Consider the following 21478-nt stretch of genomic DNA (forward strand, 5'->3'; position numbering starts at 1 on the left):
GTGAAAAGCTTTATAAATGGGTGTAATTGCCGAAGTACTTTAACATTCAAATGAGTAAAAGGAAACATTCTTTAAAGTATTTCCATGTGAAGATATTAAGACATAGCTTTTCTTTTTCCAGTCTTCCCATTTCCTCCATTATCAATTTCTTAAAACGAGTATAGAGTTAGAATCTGTGTTGGGGAGATAGGGTGCTGTTCTTTGTGACCCTTTTGTCCTTCCCAGTTGGTCTTCTCTTCTAAGTCTTACCTTTGATTAAATATGAAACCTAAAGCCCACTCTGTCACTTCCATAACAAAAATTAAAACTCTACTTTTAAAAGCAGTCTTAGAAAGCTTTGAGACTTGTGTGAAACAGGATACCTCTAAGTGAGGTTGTTTGAATTGAGATCCAGTATAGAAATTTAGGTTATTGTATTTAATAAAATTGATATTTTTAGAATATATGTTTTCTTAACTTTCAGAAAGCTACATTTCTTTATCATTTGTTCTCTTGTAACTAAAGTAGCATCGTATAGCTTTTTGAAGGATATTTAAAAGTTGAATCTGTTATCTGTTATTTACTGTGTTAAACTTGACCTTATACTCTTAACTTTTAAGAGAGTGTGTGAAACCACCTCCGTATGACTGAGGACCTTACATTTTAGGGTAGGGAGTTGACACTGACATACTGGAAACAAACAGAAGGTAGACCAATATAGTAGATAGTTAAGTCTTAGACATTGAGCCACATATAAGAACAATGCACATTCAGATTGGAGACCTAGGTTTTGAAGGATAGGCAGGATTTGGAAAGGCAGTAAGCTAGGGAAAGAGCAAGGATAAAAGCGTGGAGGAATAAATAAGCATAGATTGCATGGTGGCTTATGTTTTGGTGACCTGGATGACAAGAAGGGAGTTTGAGTAACCCACAGGATTGTTAAAGAGATTGCACGGTGGGTTTCTAGAGGATCTTTGAAAGCCAGGAAGAAAAGTCTGAACATGTTTCAGTAGATAACAAAGAACAAAAAGCACTAAGCTAGGTTTTTGAGTAGTTTGAATATGTACAGGGAAATGCAGAGGGTTTTCGGAAGGAGAACAGCTACATGACCCTGGTAGTAGTAGAATATCAAGCGGTAAGGTACACGGGAGTAGGATGGTAGCAACAAGAAAGATGGATTTAGATCCCGAGGAAGTAAGGAATTGAATCTGAAGCTTCTGTTGATTACAAAAGTACATACTCAGTATCAGTTGGGTACCTTTATGGTTTGGGTACCCTGCTTCCTTCCAGAATTTGAGCCAGCAGAGATTTTCATATAGTCACTGTTGAAGATTTGGTCTGCATACTGTCCAGGGAGCATGCCTTACACTGTATGTACACACCAAGGCTTTCATCTTGATCACGTATGCTGTCATTCAGAAAAATACGGTATAAATGGAAGGAGCATTGCTGTTCTGTCACCATTATTTGAATAATACTCCACAGATATCTCTAGCCAGCCTAGCTGTAAGTTGTGTTAAAGAAAAAAAATAGTCCCATGTTGGTGAGAATTAACTTTCTTTTTGTGTCATACAGATGGGTCTTGATGGGCTTCAACAGGACTATATCAGAAAAGCTGAATATCCTTTTAGCTCTGAGCAAAAGTGGATGGCTGTTAAGTGTGTACACCGGACACAGCAGGTACCTTTCCATGTAACGAGTGCTTACTAAATCGTGCTGAACATAGATGACCGTGTTGCTCTCATTATCCCCCTTTGGCTTTAAGTGATCATTGAGCAAAGCAAAGGCCTGTTTCTTTAAAGTGTGTATAATTCGTAGTAACTCATCCTTGTTGCTCTCATGCTCCCTTTGATTTCATGCGTATGGATACCCGGTTTTGCTGCATGAGCAAATAGCTTAAAATGAGTTGGAGCCTAGTCTCAGTGTCCTAGAACTTGTGACATCAGATTCTATCAACATCTTTGTTCTTGATGACTGTGTATTATAGGTTTCTGCTCTCTGGTGTCAATCAGTATTCTTTCACTGAAGGAATGCCTTGTCTTCAGAACAAACAAAACCACATTATTTTGTGGAAAAGTGGTTACCAAATATGTATAATTCATGTTAGTTGATCCAGCTTACAAACTGGCAAAATGACACGCAGTGATATTTCAAGCTACTGCTTTGTCCCTGGGTGCTTTAGAAATTTTTATAAAGTTAGTGTAATAAGAGTTCTTAGTTATCTACAAAGTATGTCACTCATAGCTGCTGTTACCAGTTTGATGCTGAAACTTTTGCCATGCCCTTAAAAAATATATATGTTATTTTAGTATTTATTAGGAATTAATAATTGGCTATGTGATTTCCCCTATGAGCAAATAGTTTGAAGCCATTACATCTCTGTAGACAGGAATGAGTGAGAGGATTTCTCACTCATAATAAATAGGAAACATAACTGATTTTAAAAGAAAGGCCAAGTTGGCCAACATTGAACTTGTCAATAGATGTCTGCCAGGAACTCTGTTCATGAGGAGAAAAAAGATTTGTCTGATCTTTAAAGGAACTTTTATGAACTCCTGGGAAGGGAGACAAGTAAATAAATAAAAGTGTAAAAATAAAATGCCTTTAAACCTTGTAACATAAAGCTTTCAAAAATTGCGTTAGAGTTAAATAATTTTCACCTGTTGTCCTGGACTAAAGGAGTCCCTTGACCTCAAGAATACGTATATGAGTTTATATGGAAAGTTTGTTTCTTTATGTTTTATATATGGTCACTCAGTACTTCAAGATAATGTGGCTCATGTAAAGTTTAATGATTTGACTTCAGCAATTTTGAGTCTAACTTCACCAGAGTTGTTCTTTGGAAGTTGTACATTAATGTTACAGCTTGAGAACTGATCTCAGTTATGGGAGTGGGGGATAGGTAGCAGCAGGGTATAAGTTTGAAAGATGTATGTGATTGTTCTTCTCATATGCTGATCTGAAAATCTCCTCTTACAAAACAAAACCAACCAGTGTAACAAAACCCAAACCCACTGATGTGCCTCAGGATCTAAAAGAGGTCAGCCTGGCACAGATATGGCAGACTTACCATAAAGATAACCCCAGTGGCTCAAATAGTTTGTCTTAAGAGGACTTTCATTTGAGTGTGTCAGTATATGTTTATTTGTACTCTCTTCCTGGAACCTGTCAAAATGACAGCCAGTCAGTAAAGGATGTAAAAAAGAGAAAGGATGGAAAAGACTCAGTATGATAGGTATCTTTGAAGGTGGGGATTAAGACATAAGGTTAAAAACAAGAGATCAGTTTGAAGTTCTGAGTGAGGAACCAGTAGAAATCCCCCAAGAACCTTCGCTGTTTCTTGAGGCCCAACCATTCAGCCCTTCTTTACCCCAGTAGAATATCAGCAATCCCATCTTGGGAACAAGAATGGAGGGCAGAATTAAGGCTTACAACTGGAAACAGAGTGATTAAGGGCAAGTCATTGTCCTGAAGAGCATGCCTCCAGCATCTAACTCCACTTTCTTAGAATGCCTGCAGGGAGGTATCTTCCTACCCTCACTCGCTGATGCCAAAAATTGAAGAGTTGTAGGGAAGCTTACTGGTCTCAGGGAGATCCCAGTAATATGGAGTATTCTTACCTAAGCTCTTTGTTCACTGGTAGAGCTTACTGACTCTTGGTCATCATCTCATCACCCTACAGCAAGGGCTGTCAGTTGATAAACGCTATCAGTGCCCATGGAGCTTCTAGACCTTTAATTTCCTGAGTCTTAAAGTAAACGGACAGTCAAGGTTTGCTAAATATTTGTCTTTAGTATGAAAGACACAGACCAAACCAAAAGGGAAAGGGGTCTCAGCAAGACAAAGATAATGCTGGATACTGAAGAAAATTTCCAAAGACCCTAGAAAATGACAACAAAATACCTTAAGTAGAATGTTTTGAAAATAAAGTCAACGAATCTATCAGAAAGGGGTACAAAAAGTCAGAGAGGTGCTTAATATAAAAGATAAGGTACAAAAATTAGAATATAAACAAGATAGCCAACATAGTGGTAACAGAGAACAGAAAATGGGAAGGTTTTATCAAATAACACCAAAATTTTCCAGAGTAAGGACCTCAGCTTCTAGAATAAGATTGCCCACCAGCTGCTCAGCACAATGAGTTATATTAAAGAAGGATGGGGTGAAGGGATAAACACAGTGCCCATAATCAAGAAATTTGAGGACACTAAAGGAGAATTCTAAAAACTTCCACTGGTTTTTGGGTCCAGAGAGGAGGCAAAGGAGAGATTTTATATAAAGGTTTAGGAATTAAAGTAGCTTCTTAGACTTTTCAAATGTAATATTGGACTCTGGAGGCTGGAAGATAATAGAGGAATGTCTTCACATTGAGAGGAAATTTATTCTCAACTGAACTTAAAAAATGTGGGGATGGGATAAAAATGTTTTCAGATATTCCACGTCCCAAAATGTGTATCCCACATACCTTTTCTTAGATACTTGCAGATATGTTATTCCAAGAGAAAACACAACTAAGGAAAATGAAGACTTTGAACCCAGTGAGTTCTAACCAGGAGAAGGGTGCAAAGAATCCCCAGGACAGAGGTGAAGGGAAGTCCTGCATACCAGTCATGTAGCAGGCTTAGAAATTGGCCAATTCAAACTAGAAAGGAAAGGAGAACAATACCCAAGGAGGAGGTCTTCAGTAATAATGTGGAAGGAATAGTTTACCTGCTCATTTAATCATATGAAAAATATCATTGAGAAGGGCTTTATATTGCATGGAAGAGTTTGGAGATAATATAATAGGTATACATAAAACTAAACAAATAAGAAGTTAAATAAGAAAAGAAATATATTTGAGTTAATGGAAACCGCATCATACCTTCTTCTTGCCTCCTTACCTCCTAATATCTGCTCAGTAGTTACTTGGGGACCCAAGGCAGATGAAGGCTCCGTCTCAGTGTGAGCATACACTGTCCTAGCAGGGCCAGAGGAATAGCACATTATTTGCATTTGCCAGTGATTCAGTGCTGTTCATATTTATTGGTCAAAGCAAGTCACCTCTGACTTCAAAGTGGGAGACAAGGGCAGAGAAATACATTCCTGTCATGTACCTGCAAGAAGTGGGATGTTTGTGAACTGTTCTTGGTTATTTTCCTTTGCTCAGTGGGTGGGAAACCCTAAAGTACACAGAATACTGGCAACTTTTGCTTTAACTTCATTGTAACAATGGGGAGAGGAGGAATAGATAGTAGGGTGGCCAAACTATCACCTGTCACAGTGGACCATGTATAAAATTGGTCAGCAAAAAAGTAGCAGTGTAAATGCATTTAAGAATATGGAGATAAGTAGGAAGGAATACAGTTAAAATTGGTTTGTTCTAGTAGAGTAGGACTAGAGGTGTGAAAATTTGGGCAGGCGACTGTAGTTTTTCATTGTAAGCTTTTGTATAATGCTTTGCTAAGGTAAAAAGTAAAAGGTTCTGATAATACCCATAATTACAAGGTAGCTTTGGGAATTAAATGGGATCACATACATAATGTGCATATAATAGCAGCTGATGGAAAGCCTGAGCCACTGCTTGTGGGCTGATGATAGATCTCTTTCCTTTTCTTGTTACGTTGTAAGGCCCTCCCCAAATCCCAGAGTGGCTAATCCAGGGCTTAGGGTAGCATTGCCTTCAGTGTGTGGAGGTGAGGGTGGTTGGGGAGTAGATGCTGTTTTCTCTCAAGGGTAAAAAAAGCTTCCACATATGAACTTTTAATCTTCAGAGTTGAAGTGCCATTCAAAGCCTTAGATTTGAGTAACTTCCCTGGTTATTATGAGAAATGTATGCCATGTATTGTTGACTCCAGTGACAGATATATACAAGTTGGCATTAACTTGAATTTAGTTGCAATGTTTTTTCTTCTTAGGATGGACCAGAGATTTGTTTTATGAAAGGTGCTTATGAACAGGTGATTAAGTATTGTACTACATACTATAGCAAAGGGCAGATGTTGGCACTTACCCAGCAACAAAGAGATCTGTACCAACAGGAGAAAGCACGAATGGGCTCTGCAGGGCTCAGAGGTAAGGCCATTTAACATAGTTCCTTAGGGTGGAAAAGTAACTATTATTGTATTTTATTGAGGCAGACTTACAATGTTATGTTAGTTTCATGTGTATAACATACTGATTTGACAAGTGTATACATTGTGCTATGCTCACCACAATAAGTATGGTTACTATCTGTCACCATATAATACTGTTACAGTGTTGTTGACTATATTCCCTATGCAGTAATTTTCATCCTCATGACTTTATTTTATAAATGAAAGTTTGTACCTCTTAATCCCATTTAACTATTTGACCCATCCCTCCCAAACCCCTACCCCAGTGAGACCTTCTTTTAATTGTAGATGAATTTGTGCTTCACATCTGAGCTGCCCCATTCTGTTCCAGGGTTTATTTATAGAACACTGTCCTTTCTGAAGTCTTATGTTTTAGTTGGCTATTTGGCCCCCAAAACTTGGGAAGTTGGGAATGTAGCAAAATATGAAATTTCTAATTCTTACAGACGTGCAGTGGTCTCTGAGTAGGTGATAGGAATTTTATTTTTGACAAACTTATCTTGTGAGAAAAGAAATGGAGGAAGGGAAAGTGATATTACTCCTTCTTTGTTTTATCATTTTAACTGTTTTATTTATTACAAGATCTAAAATAATTCCCTAAATATTAAAATGTTAAGTCTCTGATTTGTCCTTTAAACTCTGGTGATTGTTTACTTATTCCTCTTCTGCTGACCTTCTTCCCTTGCCATTCACCAGACAGGTAAAGAAGTGCCCACGTTCTGCTTTATGTCTGTGTTGCTGACTGAACAGTGATGGGGAGAGAGGGTCTGCTCTCCACACACACACATTAGGCCATTTCTCCTAGGGACAGCATGTGTAGGATTGAAGAGTCAGGGGTTGAGGCCATACCTGGTTTTTACCTTCTCGATAGTCCTCTAGCTTGTAGTCTCTTTCAAGGAAACTGGAAACTTTCAAGGAAACTGGAAGAGTTGGCCTCCTTAGTCTTATTATTTTTACAAAATAGAAGTCAAGTACAATCCTGGGAGGAGAAAGCAACTTAATGTAAAAAGATACTCCTCTTATTCACAGTTCACTTAAGCAAGGGCTCTCTGTGGGTATAAAACATTTGGATAGGTCTACAGGATTTCTGCTCTTACAATAAGCTAGGTTTAGAAAGGTATTCTTGTGGCTTTGAAGGCAGAGTTTTGTTATTCTTAACAAGAGGGTCCAAAGTTGGCTTGGATTTAGGGACCCTAAAGAAGTTTCAGAGGTTTCGTATGTTTTTATTTGGACTCTTTTCATCTGAAGGATTATGGAGGTCTTTGTTGGTGTGTGTGTATGTGTGTGTGTGGTTTGGTGTTGTAACATTGTGAAACAGACCAGAGTTGGTAGCGAGAAAATCTCTCTCCCAGGGCTTTAGGAAACACTCTGGTCTTTTGCCTCTTGCTGCATGTCTTTTCCTGTGCTTAAGCTCCGCTTTCTCCTCCTTCTGAAATTAACATAAGGGGAATAGGAAGACTTCAGATTTAACCTGATACATATTTAGGTTACATCTTACAAAATTTAAGTTTCTTAAATACACGTGGTTCTTAATTTTGAAGTCAGAGTCTGTTCTGTTTTTATGTTTTAGTCGGGGACCCTCCACACGAAAAAAGTCTACCTACCCTTGTCCTGAACAGCAGCAGTGCATCTTCATTTGTGCTGAGGAAACAAATAAATACAGGATATTAACCTTTAGGCTAATACCACCCCTCTACTGAGAGCGCCAGGAGCTGATCTCCCTTTCTTAGGGTTTGGTGACATAGGAATTGGTACTATCTCCTTCTGTTGTCTTCTGCCTCTGTTCCAACACCAGGGACTGTCAGGAGGCTCATTGTCTCCAGGGTGAAAGCCTTTGGGGCACACATCTACATAGTTAGGTCTATGACTCTGACATCGGAAAAATAGAAGTCATTTGCCTCTAACCATGGTTTTCCAAATACATCTAATCCTTTGAACCTTCTGCTTAATTAAGAATGGATACTGTTTGTTATCATGGTTATGACTTTTCAGTTTCCCCAGGAGATACATATGTTCAGTTGGTGTGCTTTTGTGTGTGTGTGTGTGTGTGTGTGTGTGTGTGTGTGTGTGTGTGTGTGTTTTCCTGTAAGTTGTTCAGTCTAATAATATTCCAGATGGAGACACATCCCTTTGGCTCATAAGGTAGTTACCAGAGTTGTGAGACTAAGCTAAATGATATTTGGAAATGAATAGTAGTTTGTGTTGTATCTTAAGTGTCCAGGGATGACACAAATAATGATATGGTGGTGTTATTTAGATATTCTTAGAGAACCAAAGTTACAAATAAGACATACCTGTCAATGTTATGAAAAGAGTGAGAGAAATCAAACTACTGTTATTAGTGGTTTTACAGTCACTTTACAGATTAAATTAACCTCCCAGGGTTTGTCATGTATGAAATTGTTACATGTTATGTATAATTAATTAATAAGTCTTCTCTCCAAGCCTTCAGTGTTCTGGAGTCCTATAAAATGGAAAGATGAAGATACATTAGTAGCAACCCCCCTCTGAGGTGTCTGTTTAAAACTATTTTCAAAGCTCAGCAAACCCATAGTTTCTCCAAATAACTAATTATATTTTCTAAAGATCTAATAGGTGATATTTAGAGGAGCCACACGTAGTCACTTTATAAAAACATTCTTTTTCACTTCTTACTTGCCATCTCTACTTATTCTTTAGTCTGATTCCTTTTAATTTTTAATAGCTTAAAGCAACCCCATTATCTAGAACCATTAAATTAATGTTTTAACATGTAATAATTTGGTTATTTAATGATTATATAATAACTACTATGAGATTACAGTCTTAAGTGATTTGTCTCTAGCTTTTGTCAAGTAAATTGTAATGCTATGTGACTCACATTTCCTTTTTTTGATTTTTTTATTTCCTCAGTTCTAGCTTTAGCTTCTGGTCCAGAACTGGGACAGCTGACATTTCTTGGCCTGGTGGGAATCATTGATCCTCCTAGAACTGGTGTGAAAGAAGCTGTCACAACACTCATTGCCTCAGGAGTGTCAATAAAAATGATTACTGGAGACTCACAGGAGACTGCAGTTGCAATTGGTATAACTAGGCTGTTGCCTTTTTGGTTTTTTTGTTTTTTTTAAAAAATAGTTTTTCTGAAATTAACTGCAGTGCACATAGCTTTGTGAACCATTAGATATGAAGCATGTACACGTAATATTGACATTATGCAATTAAAATGGACTCTTATTTGCTCATATTCTATATAAAATTGTGGGGAAAATTTATTTTAGGTTCAAAAGTAATGCTGTTAATTGCAAATACATAGCTAAACTGTTAGGAAATCACATGTATTTTATTCACAAAAGAATAGTTTATTATTTTTAATCTCTTAATCCACTATGCTGTGGATAAAAGTACTAGATTATGCACATGAAAGGAAACGAAATTTAGTTTTCCCTTTCAACTTGAGGATAATTTTTAAAGCAGACTTTGACTTGGACCTAATTTGAAAGAAAATAGCTTGTATAAATATTTCTGTTATTACACTATGTATATGCTTTTGTCGCTTGAATGCCATTTAAGATTACCTTAAGAAGTAATAAGAGGAAAAAAAGGACACTGAAAATTAATATTCTGGAGTTTGTAAACTATAATTCATACTGATAAATTTAAGCTTGCTAAGTCCATTAATTCTGATTTTAATAATATGATGAGAGCCTGGAATAGGAGTTTCATATTTTATGCTAAGAAGAATATGTCACCAGAAACATAACATTGTTGGGAAAGTTATACCTAGAAAAACCTTTTAACATTTATTTTCACTTGCATATACTACATGATTATCACAGATCCACCACTGTTTTGTCTGGCTTTGGATACTTTACTTAAAATGCATTCAGATCTATGTTAAAATTGAGCTGCTAGGGCTCTTGAGTGGCTCAGTCGGTTAAGCATCTGACTCTTGACTTTGGCTGCAGTCATGATCTCAGTCTCACAGTTCATGAGTTCGAGCCCCACGTCTGGCTCTGCACTGACAGTGTGGAGCTTCCTTGGGATTCTCTCTCTCTCTCTCTCTCTCTCTCTCTCTCTCTCTCTCAAAATAAATAAATACACTTAAAAAATTTAAAAAAATTGAGCTGCTAAGCAAAAGCTATTGGCCTTGTTTCAGTTCTTAGGTATAGTAGTTTAGTGAAAATTCTTTATTAAATATAAACAAAAATCAAACAAACAGAAAATGCCAGACTTTTTACTAATTCATATAGGTTTGCCTTACTAGTAATTTGTCTTATGACCCCTTGATACAAAGACATTTTATACCTAAAAAGAGAATGGATAACAAATCACATTAAGTGAGCATTGTGTTGAGTAGCCTAGCAAGCAAGACTAATTTTTTGTTTTGTTTTTGGTTTTAGAGACAGAGAGAACGCAAGAGTGTGAGCAGGAGGTGGGGGGGGGGCGGTGAGAGGGGCAGAGGGAGAGAGAGAAAATCCCAAGTCAACTCCATGCTCAGCATGGAGCCTGATATGGGCTTGAGCCCATGGCCCTGGGACCATGACCTGAGCCAAAATCAAGAGTCGGATGCTGAACCGAGCCCCCAGGGGCCCCAAGCAAAACTAATTTGTTCAATTATGTTTTCTCTCCCATTTTACTTTAGCTAGTCGTCTGGGATTGTATTCCAAAACTTCCCAGTCAGTCTCAGGAGAAGAAATAGATGCAATGGATGTCCAGCAGCTTTCACAGATAGTACCAAAGGTAGGCCACCTTTTAGGTGGAAAAACCTTATTCTAAGTGTTAACATTTCTACTGTTATCTTAATGAAACTGTTTGGGAACAATGGAGACAGGACCACCAAATTTATTGAACCACATCCTGAAATTAAATCTTAGCACTGAAGTCAGCCTTATCATTGAGAATATTTATGATGTATTGAGAGTATTTATTATTTATGATCATTATGAATACCAGCACACATTTGTTAACTTTAGCAGGAACCAACTTTCCTCTGAGGAAGGTGCTATGAAGGTTAAGTGGTTGTATTGTATGTAAAAAATACAGAGTGGAGAGAGACCATTACTTTGTATTTCTTACCCCTTTGATTTAATTGTAGCATGAGTATTTAATGCTTTTTTGAAAAATTGAGGTATCATTTACATACAGTAGAATTTACCCTTTTTAATGTACAGTTCTAAGTTTTGACAAATGCAAATGCGTGCAGTCTTGCAACCAGCCACAATCATCAAGATATAGAACGGTTCCATTATATTCCCAAATTCGCTTGTGCCTTTTTATAGTCAACTCCTCTCTCTACTTTTAGCACTTGGCAACTGCTGATTTGTTTTCTGTCCCTATAGTTTTGCCTTTTCCACAATACTCTAAAAATGGAATCCTATAGTATGAGGCTTTGAATTTCTTCTTCTATTTAGCATAATGCTTTGAGATTTATCCATGTTGGTTGTGAGTATTAATAGTTTGTTCTTTTAATTGCTGAGTAGTATACCAGTGTTTGGGGGAATGTTACTTGTTCCCCGGTTTAAAGACATTTGTATTATTTCCAGGTTTTGTTGATTATTAATAAAGCTACTATAAACATTTGTGTTTAGATTTTTGTATGAAAATAAATTTTCATTTCTCATGGATAAATACGCAAGAGTAGTTGCTGGGTCACATGGTTAGTATATGCTTAACCTTGTAAGAAACTGCCAAGTTGTTTTCTAAGGTGGCTTTATTATTTACGTTCCCACTAGCAATGTTTTCAAGTTCTGATTGCTCTGCATCCTTCCTAGCACACGGGATTGTTAGTTCCCCCACACCCCATCCTAATAGGTTTATAGTAGTATCTTCTTGTGGTTTTAATTTGCATTTCCCTCACAATTAATGATGTTGAGTATCTTTCCATGTGCTTATTTGCCATTTAGATACCGTGTTTAGTGAAGTGTCTGCTCTGCCTATTTTTTTAAAAATTGTGTCTGTTTTTTTACTGAATTTGAGAGTTCTTTTTATATTATATACACAAGTCCTTTACCAGATATTTGATTTGAAATATTTTTTCCTAGTGGCCTATTTTTTTATTCTTTTAGCACTCTTTCAGAGAGCAGAGGTTTCAAATTCTGATGAAGTCTAATTTATTTTTCTTTTATGGATCATGATTTTGATGTCTTCTCTAAGAATATTCTGCTTAACCCAGTGTCACAAAGATTTTTTTTTTTTTACCTATATTTTCTTCCAAAAGTGTTACATTTTTAGGTTTTACACTAAGGTCTGTGATTCAATTTGAATTTTTGTGTATGTTGTGAGAAATGGGTTAAGGTTCAGTTTTTTGCAGATGGATGTTCAATTATTCAGCACCATCTGTTGAAAAGACTCCTTTTTTCTTTTAGCTTAAATAAATTGGAAAAAAAAGACTGCTTTTTTTCTTTGAAATGCCTTTTTTACCGTTGATTGTAATGCTTTTCTAACAAATTGTTTATAGGAAAAGTATCTCCTCTTCTATAACACAGGCAACTTCTTCAGAGCCTTCAAGTGTAAGATTATTTTATTATCTTAGAATGTTTTCCGGGGGACTTCAAAGACTGATTTGTGGGTACACAGGTCCTGTAGGAAGCGCCCCATAAGGGATAGGCAGCATTATTACATCTAAGGTCTTGACAGTTCGAATTTCTTGTCCTCATTGTTATTCAACCTATTTATGTACATGTAATTATGTATCCTTTAAAATAAGTGCTTATCATCTGACATTTATTTTATTAGGCATATTCTACTTATTCATTGACAGTAATAAAATGTGCTACCTTCTTCACTTATTTTACACTCAAAACTGCAAGTTACATAGTTAGAACACTGAATTTTCTTAAGTTAATTCCACATCTTAACTCAAAGCTTTTTATAATACAATTTTCTGATTAGAAAATTTGTTCATTAGTAGTATATGTTCATTGTAGAAAAACTGAAAACCTAGAAAAGAGCTAGAATGGAAATTACCTGCAAACAATCCAGATACTCAAAGGTTGTGCAGAGCATCCAAAATAATAAAATAAGTTAACCCATGTCTTTTTTTTTTTTAATGTTTATTATTTTTGAGAGAGAGAGAGAGAGAGATAGGGAGCAAGCAGGGGAGGGGCAGAGAGAGGGAGACACAGAATCCAAAGCAGGCTCCAGGCTGTGAGCTGTCAGCATGGAGCCCTACATGAGACTCGAACTCCTAGACCGCAAGATCATGACCTGAGCTGAAGTCGGCTGCTTTAAGTGACTGAGCCACCCAGGTGCCCCAACCCATGTGTTTTTTAAAAAATGTGTTTTGACAAAACCTGGTTGGAACTTAATAGTGTCATAAATGTGAACATTTCATTTAACATCAGCATTTCTGTAATCATAAGTTATCATTATAAAACATGCTTTTAATGGGTGCACAGTATTTTGCTTGGATATATTATGTGTGTATAAACACACAGCAAATACATGGTTATATAATCATTTTCGTGTTGAAATTTTAACTTCCATTTATTTTTTGTTACTGTAAACAATGCTTCAAGGATAATAAGAGTAAGCAACCATTTACCATGTACCAGGCAATTCATATATTACATACATTATATATTTACTTCTAATAGCCATCTTATAAGAGATGGGCAGACCCATTTTTACAGATGAAGAAACTGAGGCCCAGAGAATTTGGGATACTAATCTGAAATCTCAGAGCTGATAAGTGATAGCAGTGGCATTGGGACTGGGAGTCCAGGTCTGTGTGACTTCTGACTTTGTCATCTGTTGCTTACTGATTCATTAAATATTATTGTACATGACTTTGTGCCTATCTCTGATTATTTCTGTAGAATCAATTTCTTCATGTGAAAAGATTGGACTGATGACCAACACATTTATAAAATGCTTAGCACATATTGGTGAATTGTCCTCTGAAAAGGTTTAGCTTATATTTCCACAAACTGTGCTTCTTACAGTAGCATTAAGTCCCTGGGCCATCAGCCTCACTTGTGCTTAGATTTTAGATACAGTAACTAGTAGAAATGCGCTCTTTTACTCATTTGTTTTCTCTTGCTCAAGCTCTAGTTACTCATGAATGCTGTTTTCAGAGCATCTGGGAGCAGTGTGTGTGTTTGCTTTATTTTACATTTAGTGAGGAAGCTGTTTCCATATTTGAACATGACTTTGTGTGTGTGTGTGTGTGTGTGCGCGCGCGCGCGTGCGTGAGTGTCCTTTTGTGAGTTTCTTCCTGACATTTATTTCTGAAAGAATAAATTCTGTATTAGGTTACCTAGGGGTATTGGGACAGAGTGTACATTAGTCAATATATGTGAAATCTGCAGTTAATTAAACATTTTCCCATTAGACCTTTGTTCAACCTTTTCTTCCAAACCTATTCCCAGAGATGGTGACAAGTAGTGAAATTGACAGATTTGAAGTTTCATTTTATTTGCTTTCTTGGTTCACTCTCTGGGCTCTCTGATAAAAATGCTAATGAACTCTGGAAACCAACTTCAAGGTACTTAGAGAAGGAAGAGGCAAATTGCAAATTACAAATTACACCATCAGCCTGGGCAAATTATGTCTTTTCCAGATAACAGTTTTTATGCATTAATTATGGCAGATACCCTGATGCTATTCCAAAGAGACTAAAACAATATAAAACCTAAGCTTTGTGAGAAGCTTATTGAATTGCTTCACCTTGTCCTATTCTAAGGAGGAATTCCATAAATACCAGAGCTCCCTTCGAGGTATTTCTTTTGAATACCTAAATCTTTTCTGCAAATACTATTAATGAATTGTTTTAGCTCTTTGAACTTAGGTGGACTGCCCTTATCCTGTAACTTGTTTTCTTCCCCATTTCATCTTACGTTTATGGAACTCTCTTCCAGCCAACATATATACTTGGTCTAATGCTTTTACTTCATACCAGTTTGAATGGCTTTTCTTTTATTAGTGTTAAAAGCAAAAAACTTCTAAATTGCCAGCTTACTGAGATTTCCCCACATGTACTAAATCATATTAATTCTTTTCCTTACTAAAATGTTTTTTAGCTTCCTCTTTCCATAATTCAGTCTCATATTTCATTTCTAACATTACTCTGTCCTTTTAACCTAGAGCCAACAAAAGAGTAGCATGGAAACTAATTTTGTTTAATTATTTAGAAAGTCCATCTAGGAGTTCTCAATGTTTTTTGTTTACAATTTCTTGTAGTGTGTCCTATATTTCCCATCAATAAAAGTGGACATCCTCTTTTGTTCTTTTTAATAGCAGTACCTTCATTTGTATTACTACCAAAACTATTAATCAAATTCCTGTAATAGAATCCCCAGTCTGTGTGCTGTTTGGTTTTTGGTAGGTTGTAAATATTTTATTTCAGTCACCTGTTTTTTGTTTTTGTTTTTTTTCTTTTCTTCAATGCATCTGGTATCTTTATATCTTTCCTGGAAGATTGGGGAAACTTCAGCAGGTTATTTTAATTCCAGGAATATTTTTCATTAATTTCTCCTTTAGTATTTTCCTGTATTCTTCTTAACTTCCTTTTCCTAGCACCCTTGTCTGTTAATGTTGATCAAGAGAACTGTGAGTGATGGGGTGCCTGGGTGGCTCAGCTGGTTAAGCATCCAACTCTTGATTTCTGCTCAGATCATGACCTCACGGTTGTGAGTTTGAGCCCTGCATTGGGCTCTGTGCTGAACGTGGAGCCTGCTTGGGATTCTTTGATTCCTTCTCTCTCTTCTCTCTCTGCCCCTCCCCTGCTTGCTCTCTCTCAAATAAATAAGTAAACATTAAAAAAAAAAAAAAAAACCTGTGAGTGCTAACCACAAATATGACACTGTAAAGAAGGACCAATGAGAAGAGAAAAAATTATTCCCTAAACCTGCTCCTTTTCAAAGTTCTATTTCTTTTCCACTGTCCTTTTACCATCCTGTCCTCATCCTATCTTTTTCCCTCTTGCTTCCAAGGTACATGATTTTATTGTGTGCTTTATCTTTAATCTGTATATTCTTTTTTTGTTGTTAAGTAGAGAAACGGATATAAAGGTGAAAAGATTATGAATAGAGGAAATTCAGTTACCCCCAAGTCTAATCTTAGCTCTGTGATACAGTGATGTAGCTCAGTCTCTAGTCCTTTACATATTGTTTTGTTTTAAATCTTATTTCTTTAGGCCATAATTTTGAGTCACTAAATTTAGTGTTTTTAGTCACCTAAAAGATTGATCTGCTCTTCTGGTGCTTTAAGAACAAATTTTACTCTGTACCACATGCAAAGCACCAACTGAGTTTTCATTAAAATCTGCTTGGTCTCGAAACTGCTGCTCTTATTTTTGAGTTGCCATCAAACCTTTGAAATACTAAAATCTTATATCAGGTCGTAGGTATACCGGCTGCACGTCAAGTAATTTGCTAGTGTACAAAAGAAATATGCTTTCAGTCCAACAGTTGGCATGTCCTCGTGGCTGCCATTGTCAGTGATATAATGGCATGATTTGCGATGGTTCAAATGACGTGCAGTGAGTGTAACAAAGGCAAAATTTTACTCTGTTCAACCTGAGTGGTGGTAATTAGCCTTTGATTTAAATATTCTGGAAAATCTGCAGTCTTTGCTAAATACTCCTGTATTTCAATGCTGTGTGCTATATGATTAATTTCTGCAGTAATATTGAATTGTCACTCAGAAGGTAGCAATATACTTTCAATATAGATGTCCTTTAGTCCTTTTTAATGACATACTAAAGAGTCCAAAGGATTTTGAGCTTTTTAAAAAGGAAATATATTCTCCAAATATGATTTATGTGATTCATGGTATCTAAAGGCCCTAGGCATAAGTAGTAATGTGATGTTACAGTTAAATTGAGTCTTTTGCCTAAGAAAATAATCCTCGTTTGTTTTAGACCTTTATTAAAATTGGGAGAGAAACTGGGTACAGTCTATTTGATGGTACTAAATTCAGTGATTTATTCATTTTATATGTATTTATAGAGGACTGCCTTCAGGGAGTTTATAGTCTAAGATAAGTAAATATATACATTGTGTCAGATAAGTGCTAAGGAGCACCAACAAAAGCAGGGAGTAGAGAGAGGAAAGATTGAAGAGGTAAATTGAAATTTTTAGATAACATGACTAGGAAAGACCTTATTACCGAGATACTGCTTGACAAAGGAGCAGCCCATGTAATATCTGAGGAAAGAGCGCTCCAGACGAGGGAACACACGTGCAAAGACCTTGAGGCAAGTGTGCCTGGTGTGTTTAAGGAACAGGGTGGAGGCCGAGTAGGTGTAGTTTAGGTGAAAAAAGACAAATGAGGAGGAAGGGGTAGGTAGTAATGGGCTTTGGCTTTCATTCTGAGGAAGATAGGAAGTCATTGGAGGGTTTTGAGCAGAAGACAGATGTGATCTGGCTTCTGTTTTAGCAGTTTCACTGCAGTCACTTCGTTGAGAAGAGACTGCAGGAGACAAGGGCAGAAATAAAAAATCAGTTCATATATTGGCCCAGAGTATTGGCAATGGGTTTAGAGTAAGGAGGTTGAAGTTTGGATTTATTTGAGGATGGAGCCAATAGGATTTGCTGTTAAACTGCTTGTGGCATGTGAGAGAAGAGGAGGAATTGAGCCGCAGCGACTAGGAGGATATACTTGCCATTAGCAGAGGATATGAAGGACATGTATTTTGGGAAATAACAGGGGTTCAGTTTGTGATATTTTTAAGTCTTAGATGAGACATCCAAAAGGAACTTTGGAATAGGTGGGTGGATTAATTTCACTGGTCTGGATTTTAGAAGAGATACTGGGGCTGAAGACAAAAATGCATAAAAATAAAATCTAAATCTCTAAGGCTGGATATGATCACCTAGGGACAGGTGGAGATTCTTAGACCTTTTGTAGAGAGGAATCTAAGAACTGAGTCCTGAAATATTCCAAGATTCAGACTTCAGGGAGGTCCGGAGGAGCCTGCAAAAGAGGGGCAGCCAGAAAGGTAGGAGGAAGACCAGGAGACTATAGGGTGATCATGGAAGCCAAGAGCAGAAAGTATCTCAGGAGGAGGGAATTACCGGCTATGTTAGCGTGCTGCTGAGAGCGTAAGTCAGAAAAGAAATGACCACTGGTGTGAGCAAAGCAGGTCGTCTTTAATAGTCTTCAGCAGGGGTTTCAGCACAGTGGTGGGGGCAGCGGCCCAACTGGGATGGAGTCAGGAGAGCATGAGAAGAGGGGAAATGGGAGATGGCAAGTACAGAGGAGTTTTGCTATAAAGAAGGAGGAAAATGTAGGGTAGTGCCCAAAACAAGAAGGGAAGTTTTTGGTTTTGTTTTTATTTAAATGGAAGAAATAATCAAATGTTTGTATACTGATGATAATGATGCATCAGTGAGGAAAAGATTTTGATGCAAGAGAGGATAGAATTTCTGGAGCAATGATCTTTAAATAGGTCAGAAGGTAGAATATTTGACCCGTGTGCTAGGAGCATATTTAGTTCATCTATAATAAAAGGAGAGAAGGAAAGGATAGTGCTTGGATACAGATTTTGGATGGTGGGAATTACGGAAGTTCTTTCCTCATTCTGTTTTCTTTGAAGTGGGAAGCAAAGTTGTCAACGGAGCCTAGGGTTGGAGATGGTGATAAATTGGAAGTATGAGGAGAGAAAACTTAGTAGGAACTAATCCTCTCGGACAGTAGGGAGAAGAATGGTATATTATGTAGTTATTAAAATCGCCGTGACTTAAGTGTTGTTGGAAAGAGTGTTGTTGGAAAGAGTGACATTGAAGCAGAAGTTCATTAAGTCACAGGGATGAGAAGTACAGTGTAAGGAACATAGTCCATAGTGTTATAATAATGTGTAGTGATAGATGGTAACTACTCTTATGGTGAGCATTGTGTAACGTATAGAATTGTGAATCACTGTGTTGTACACGTGAAACTAATACAACATTGTATTCATTAAAAAAAAAAATCTGAAAAACATTTTGTGAAACATAGGGGAGTGACCTGGAGCAGTGAATGCCTGCAGTTAGTAGGAAGTATAGTATCCTGTGACCTTCAAAACTGAGGTTTTATGAATAAAAAAGGGGGAATGAAAGACACCTACCCCTGTCTAGGCTCTCCTGGTGGTACTCTTTGAGAGGACCGTAGGGATGGCTTTGCTGTGTGCAAAATTAGGTTAGAGCAATGTGCAAAAGTGGAGGATACAGGGGATGTTGTTGATGTCTGCCTTTGGGGCACAGTGAAGGGGTTTGAGGAGAACAGGAGATGGCATCAGAAAAGGGAATTAAATGCATGGTTTGGAGGGATAAGATCATATAAACTGTTGGAGATATAGTGTAGGAGAACCTAAAGAATTAAAATGAAGAGGGAGAATGAGCAGATACTTGACACTTTATTTTTTATTACTTTTTTAGTGTTTATTTATTTTTTGAGAGAGAGAAGCAGAGCATGACCAGAGGAGGGGCAGAGAGAGAGAGAGGGAGACCCAGAATCCAAAGCAGGCTCCAGGCTCTGAGCTGTCAGCACAGAGCTCGATGCGGGGCTTGAATCTCATGAACCGTGAGATCATGACCTGAGCCGAAGTCAGATGCTTAACCAACTGAGCCACCCAGGCTCCCCGACACTTGACACTTTATAAACAACAACAATAACAAAACCACAACAACAGCAAAAACGGCAGCTGTTCTTTATCCTTCCTGAAGACAGAACGAAGGGAAAAGGCCATTTTTGTTGTTTGCCAGTGTAATGAAGAAACATATGGAGGTGAATTCTTCCTTCTCTGTCTCTGAAACATTTCAAGAATAAGGCTGTTTCTCTTCAGACTTTAAACATAATGGGTTAAATTGGATAACTTGTTTAGATTGTGTATTTCCGGTGCTACTGTTGGTAAAGTTTGAAATGATCATGTCAAATTAGTGTCTTAACAGATACGACCTATTGCTTAAGCTTGATCTCTGTGGCAAAGTAAATATACTTTAAATAGATAATTTTTAAAAATCTGGGTCATAAATGCATGAGTTATTCTGATATTTCTTAACATTGAAGATTTTTAGTGTATCCTGTGTTTTTACAGGTTGCGGTATTTTACAGAGCTAGTCCCAGGCACAAGATGAAAATTATTAAGGTGGGTCTCTAAAAATCCAATTGTTTTATCGCTATCTCCAAAATGCTACTTCTTGTCTTTCATTATGATTGCATTACTAGGAATGTTGATAGAACATTAAAGTAAAAGGTAATGTGAAGCAAAAGAGGTGATTATTATTTTTTTTTTTAGAGCTTGAAATTGAAGCATTGATAGAGAATGTAGTTAGCAAAGGAAGATGTAGAAGAAACCTTGAATGAAATATCTGCAAGTACAACCTTCTTTAAACCATTGACATTGTAGTTGTATGTTCTGACAGGAGTCCATAGCCAAATCATCCCAGTGTAATTAGCAGTAATTGCTTAGAAACTGAATAAATAGAGCAAGAAAAGGAGATATTATGAGGGAATAATATTTTAAAACTTATGGTTGGGGCGCCTGGGTGGCGCAGTCGGTTAAGCGTCCGACTTCAGCCAGGTCACGATCTCACGGTCCGTGAGTTCGAGCCCCGCGTCGGGCTCTGGGCTGATGGCTCAGAGCCTGGAGCCTGGTTTCCGATTCTGTGTCTCCCTCTCTCTCTGCCCCTCCCCCATTCATGCTCTGTCTCTCTCTGTCCCAAAAATAAATAAACGTTGAAAAAAAAAATTAAAAAAAAAAAAAAATAAAAAAAAAAAAACTTATGGTTATTTATATTAATCAGTAAATATATACAAAGCAACTGACGTAGTATCCATTAGTTAAAGGGCTTAAGTTCTTAATCACAATAGCCCTCCATTGCATTAGTTAAAAGTTTCTCAGCCTTCATACTATTGACATTTTGGGCTGGATTTTTTGTTGTGAGGGCCTGTCCTGTACCTCGTAGGATGTTTAGCAGCATCCCTGGCCCCTACCCTCTAGATGCTAGTAGCATCCAGTCATGATAGTAAAAAATATCTCCAGACATTGCCAAATGTCCCCTACAAGGCAAAATTGCCCCCGAGAACCACTGTATAATTAACTCTAGATCAGACTTTAGACATGGTTCTCACACATGAGACTATTAATAAAAACTTTTTCTAAACTTTATCTTAACACCTCCGTATATTGAAGGTTGTTGAAAAATTGGTGGTCTGTCTTGTTTCCAGTCTTTATTATATGAGTAAAATAGGAGTTATTTATCCCTTTATCTTTGTGGAAGCAACATTTTTATCAGAATCCCCCCCCCCCCCACTCCAGTCTCTACAGAAGAACGGCTCAGTTGTAGCCATGACAGGAGATGGAGTCAACGATGCAGTTGCTCTGAAGGCTGCAGACATTGGAGTTGCAATGGGTCAGACTGGCACAGACGTTTGCAAAGAGGCAGCAGACATGATCCTTGTGGATGATGATTTCCAAACCATAATGTAAGTTTTGTTTCAGT

At 37.2% G+C, this 21478-nt stretch overlaps 1 protein-coding gene across 1 annotated transcript in view; it reads left to right on the plus strand.

Annotated features, from left to right (window-relative positions):
- Window positions 1-21478, plus strand: part of ATP2C1 (ATPase secretory pathway Ca2+ transporting 1) — a 174694-nt gene that overhangs the window by 127890 nt on the left and 25326 nt on the right. Inside the window, exons 16-21 of the mRNA XM_030329618.1 lie at window positions 1555-1659; window positions 5877-6033; window positions 8967-9137; window positions 10696-10793; window positions 20071-20121; window positions 21295-21461. Coding sequence (XP_030185478.1) covers window positions 1555-1659; window positions 5877-6033; window positions 8967-9137; window positions 10696-10793; window positions 20071-20121; window positions 21295-21461 — 749 coding nt within the window. The remainder of the gene's footprint in view (window positions 1-1554; window positions 1660-5876; window positions 6034-8966; window positions 9138-10695; window positions 10794-20070; window positions 20122-21294; window positions 21462-21478) is intronic.

This window comes from Lynx canadensis, chromosome C2 (assembly GCF_007474595.2).
Source record: "Lynx canadensis isolate LIC74 chromosome C2, mLynCan4.pri.v2, whole genome shotgun sequence".
NCBI classification, from domain to species: domain Eukaryota; kingdom Metazoa; phylum Chordata; class Mammalia; order Carnivora; family Felidae; genus Lynx; species Lynx canadensis.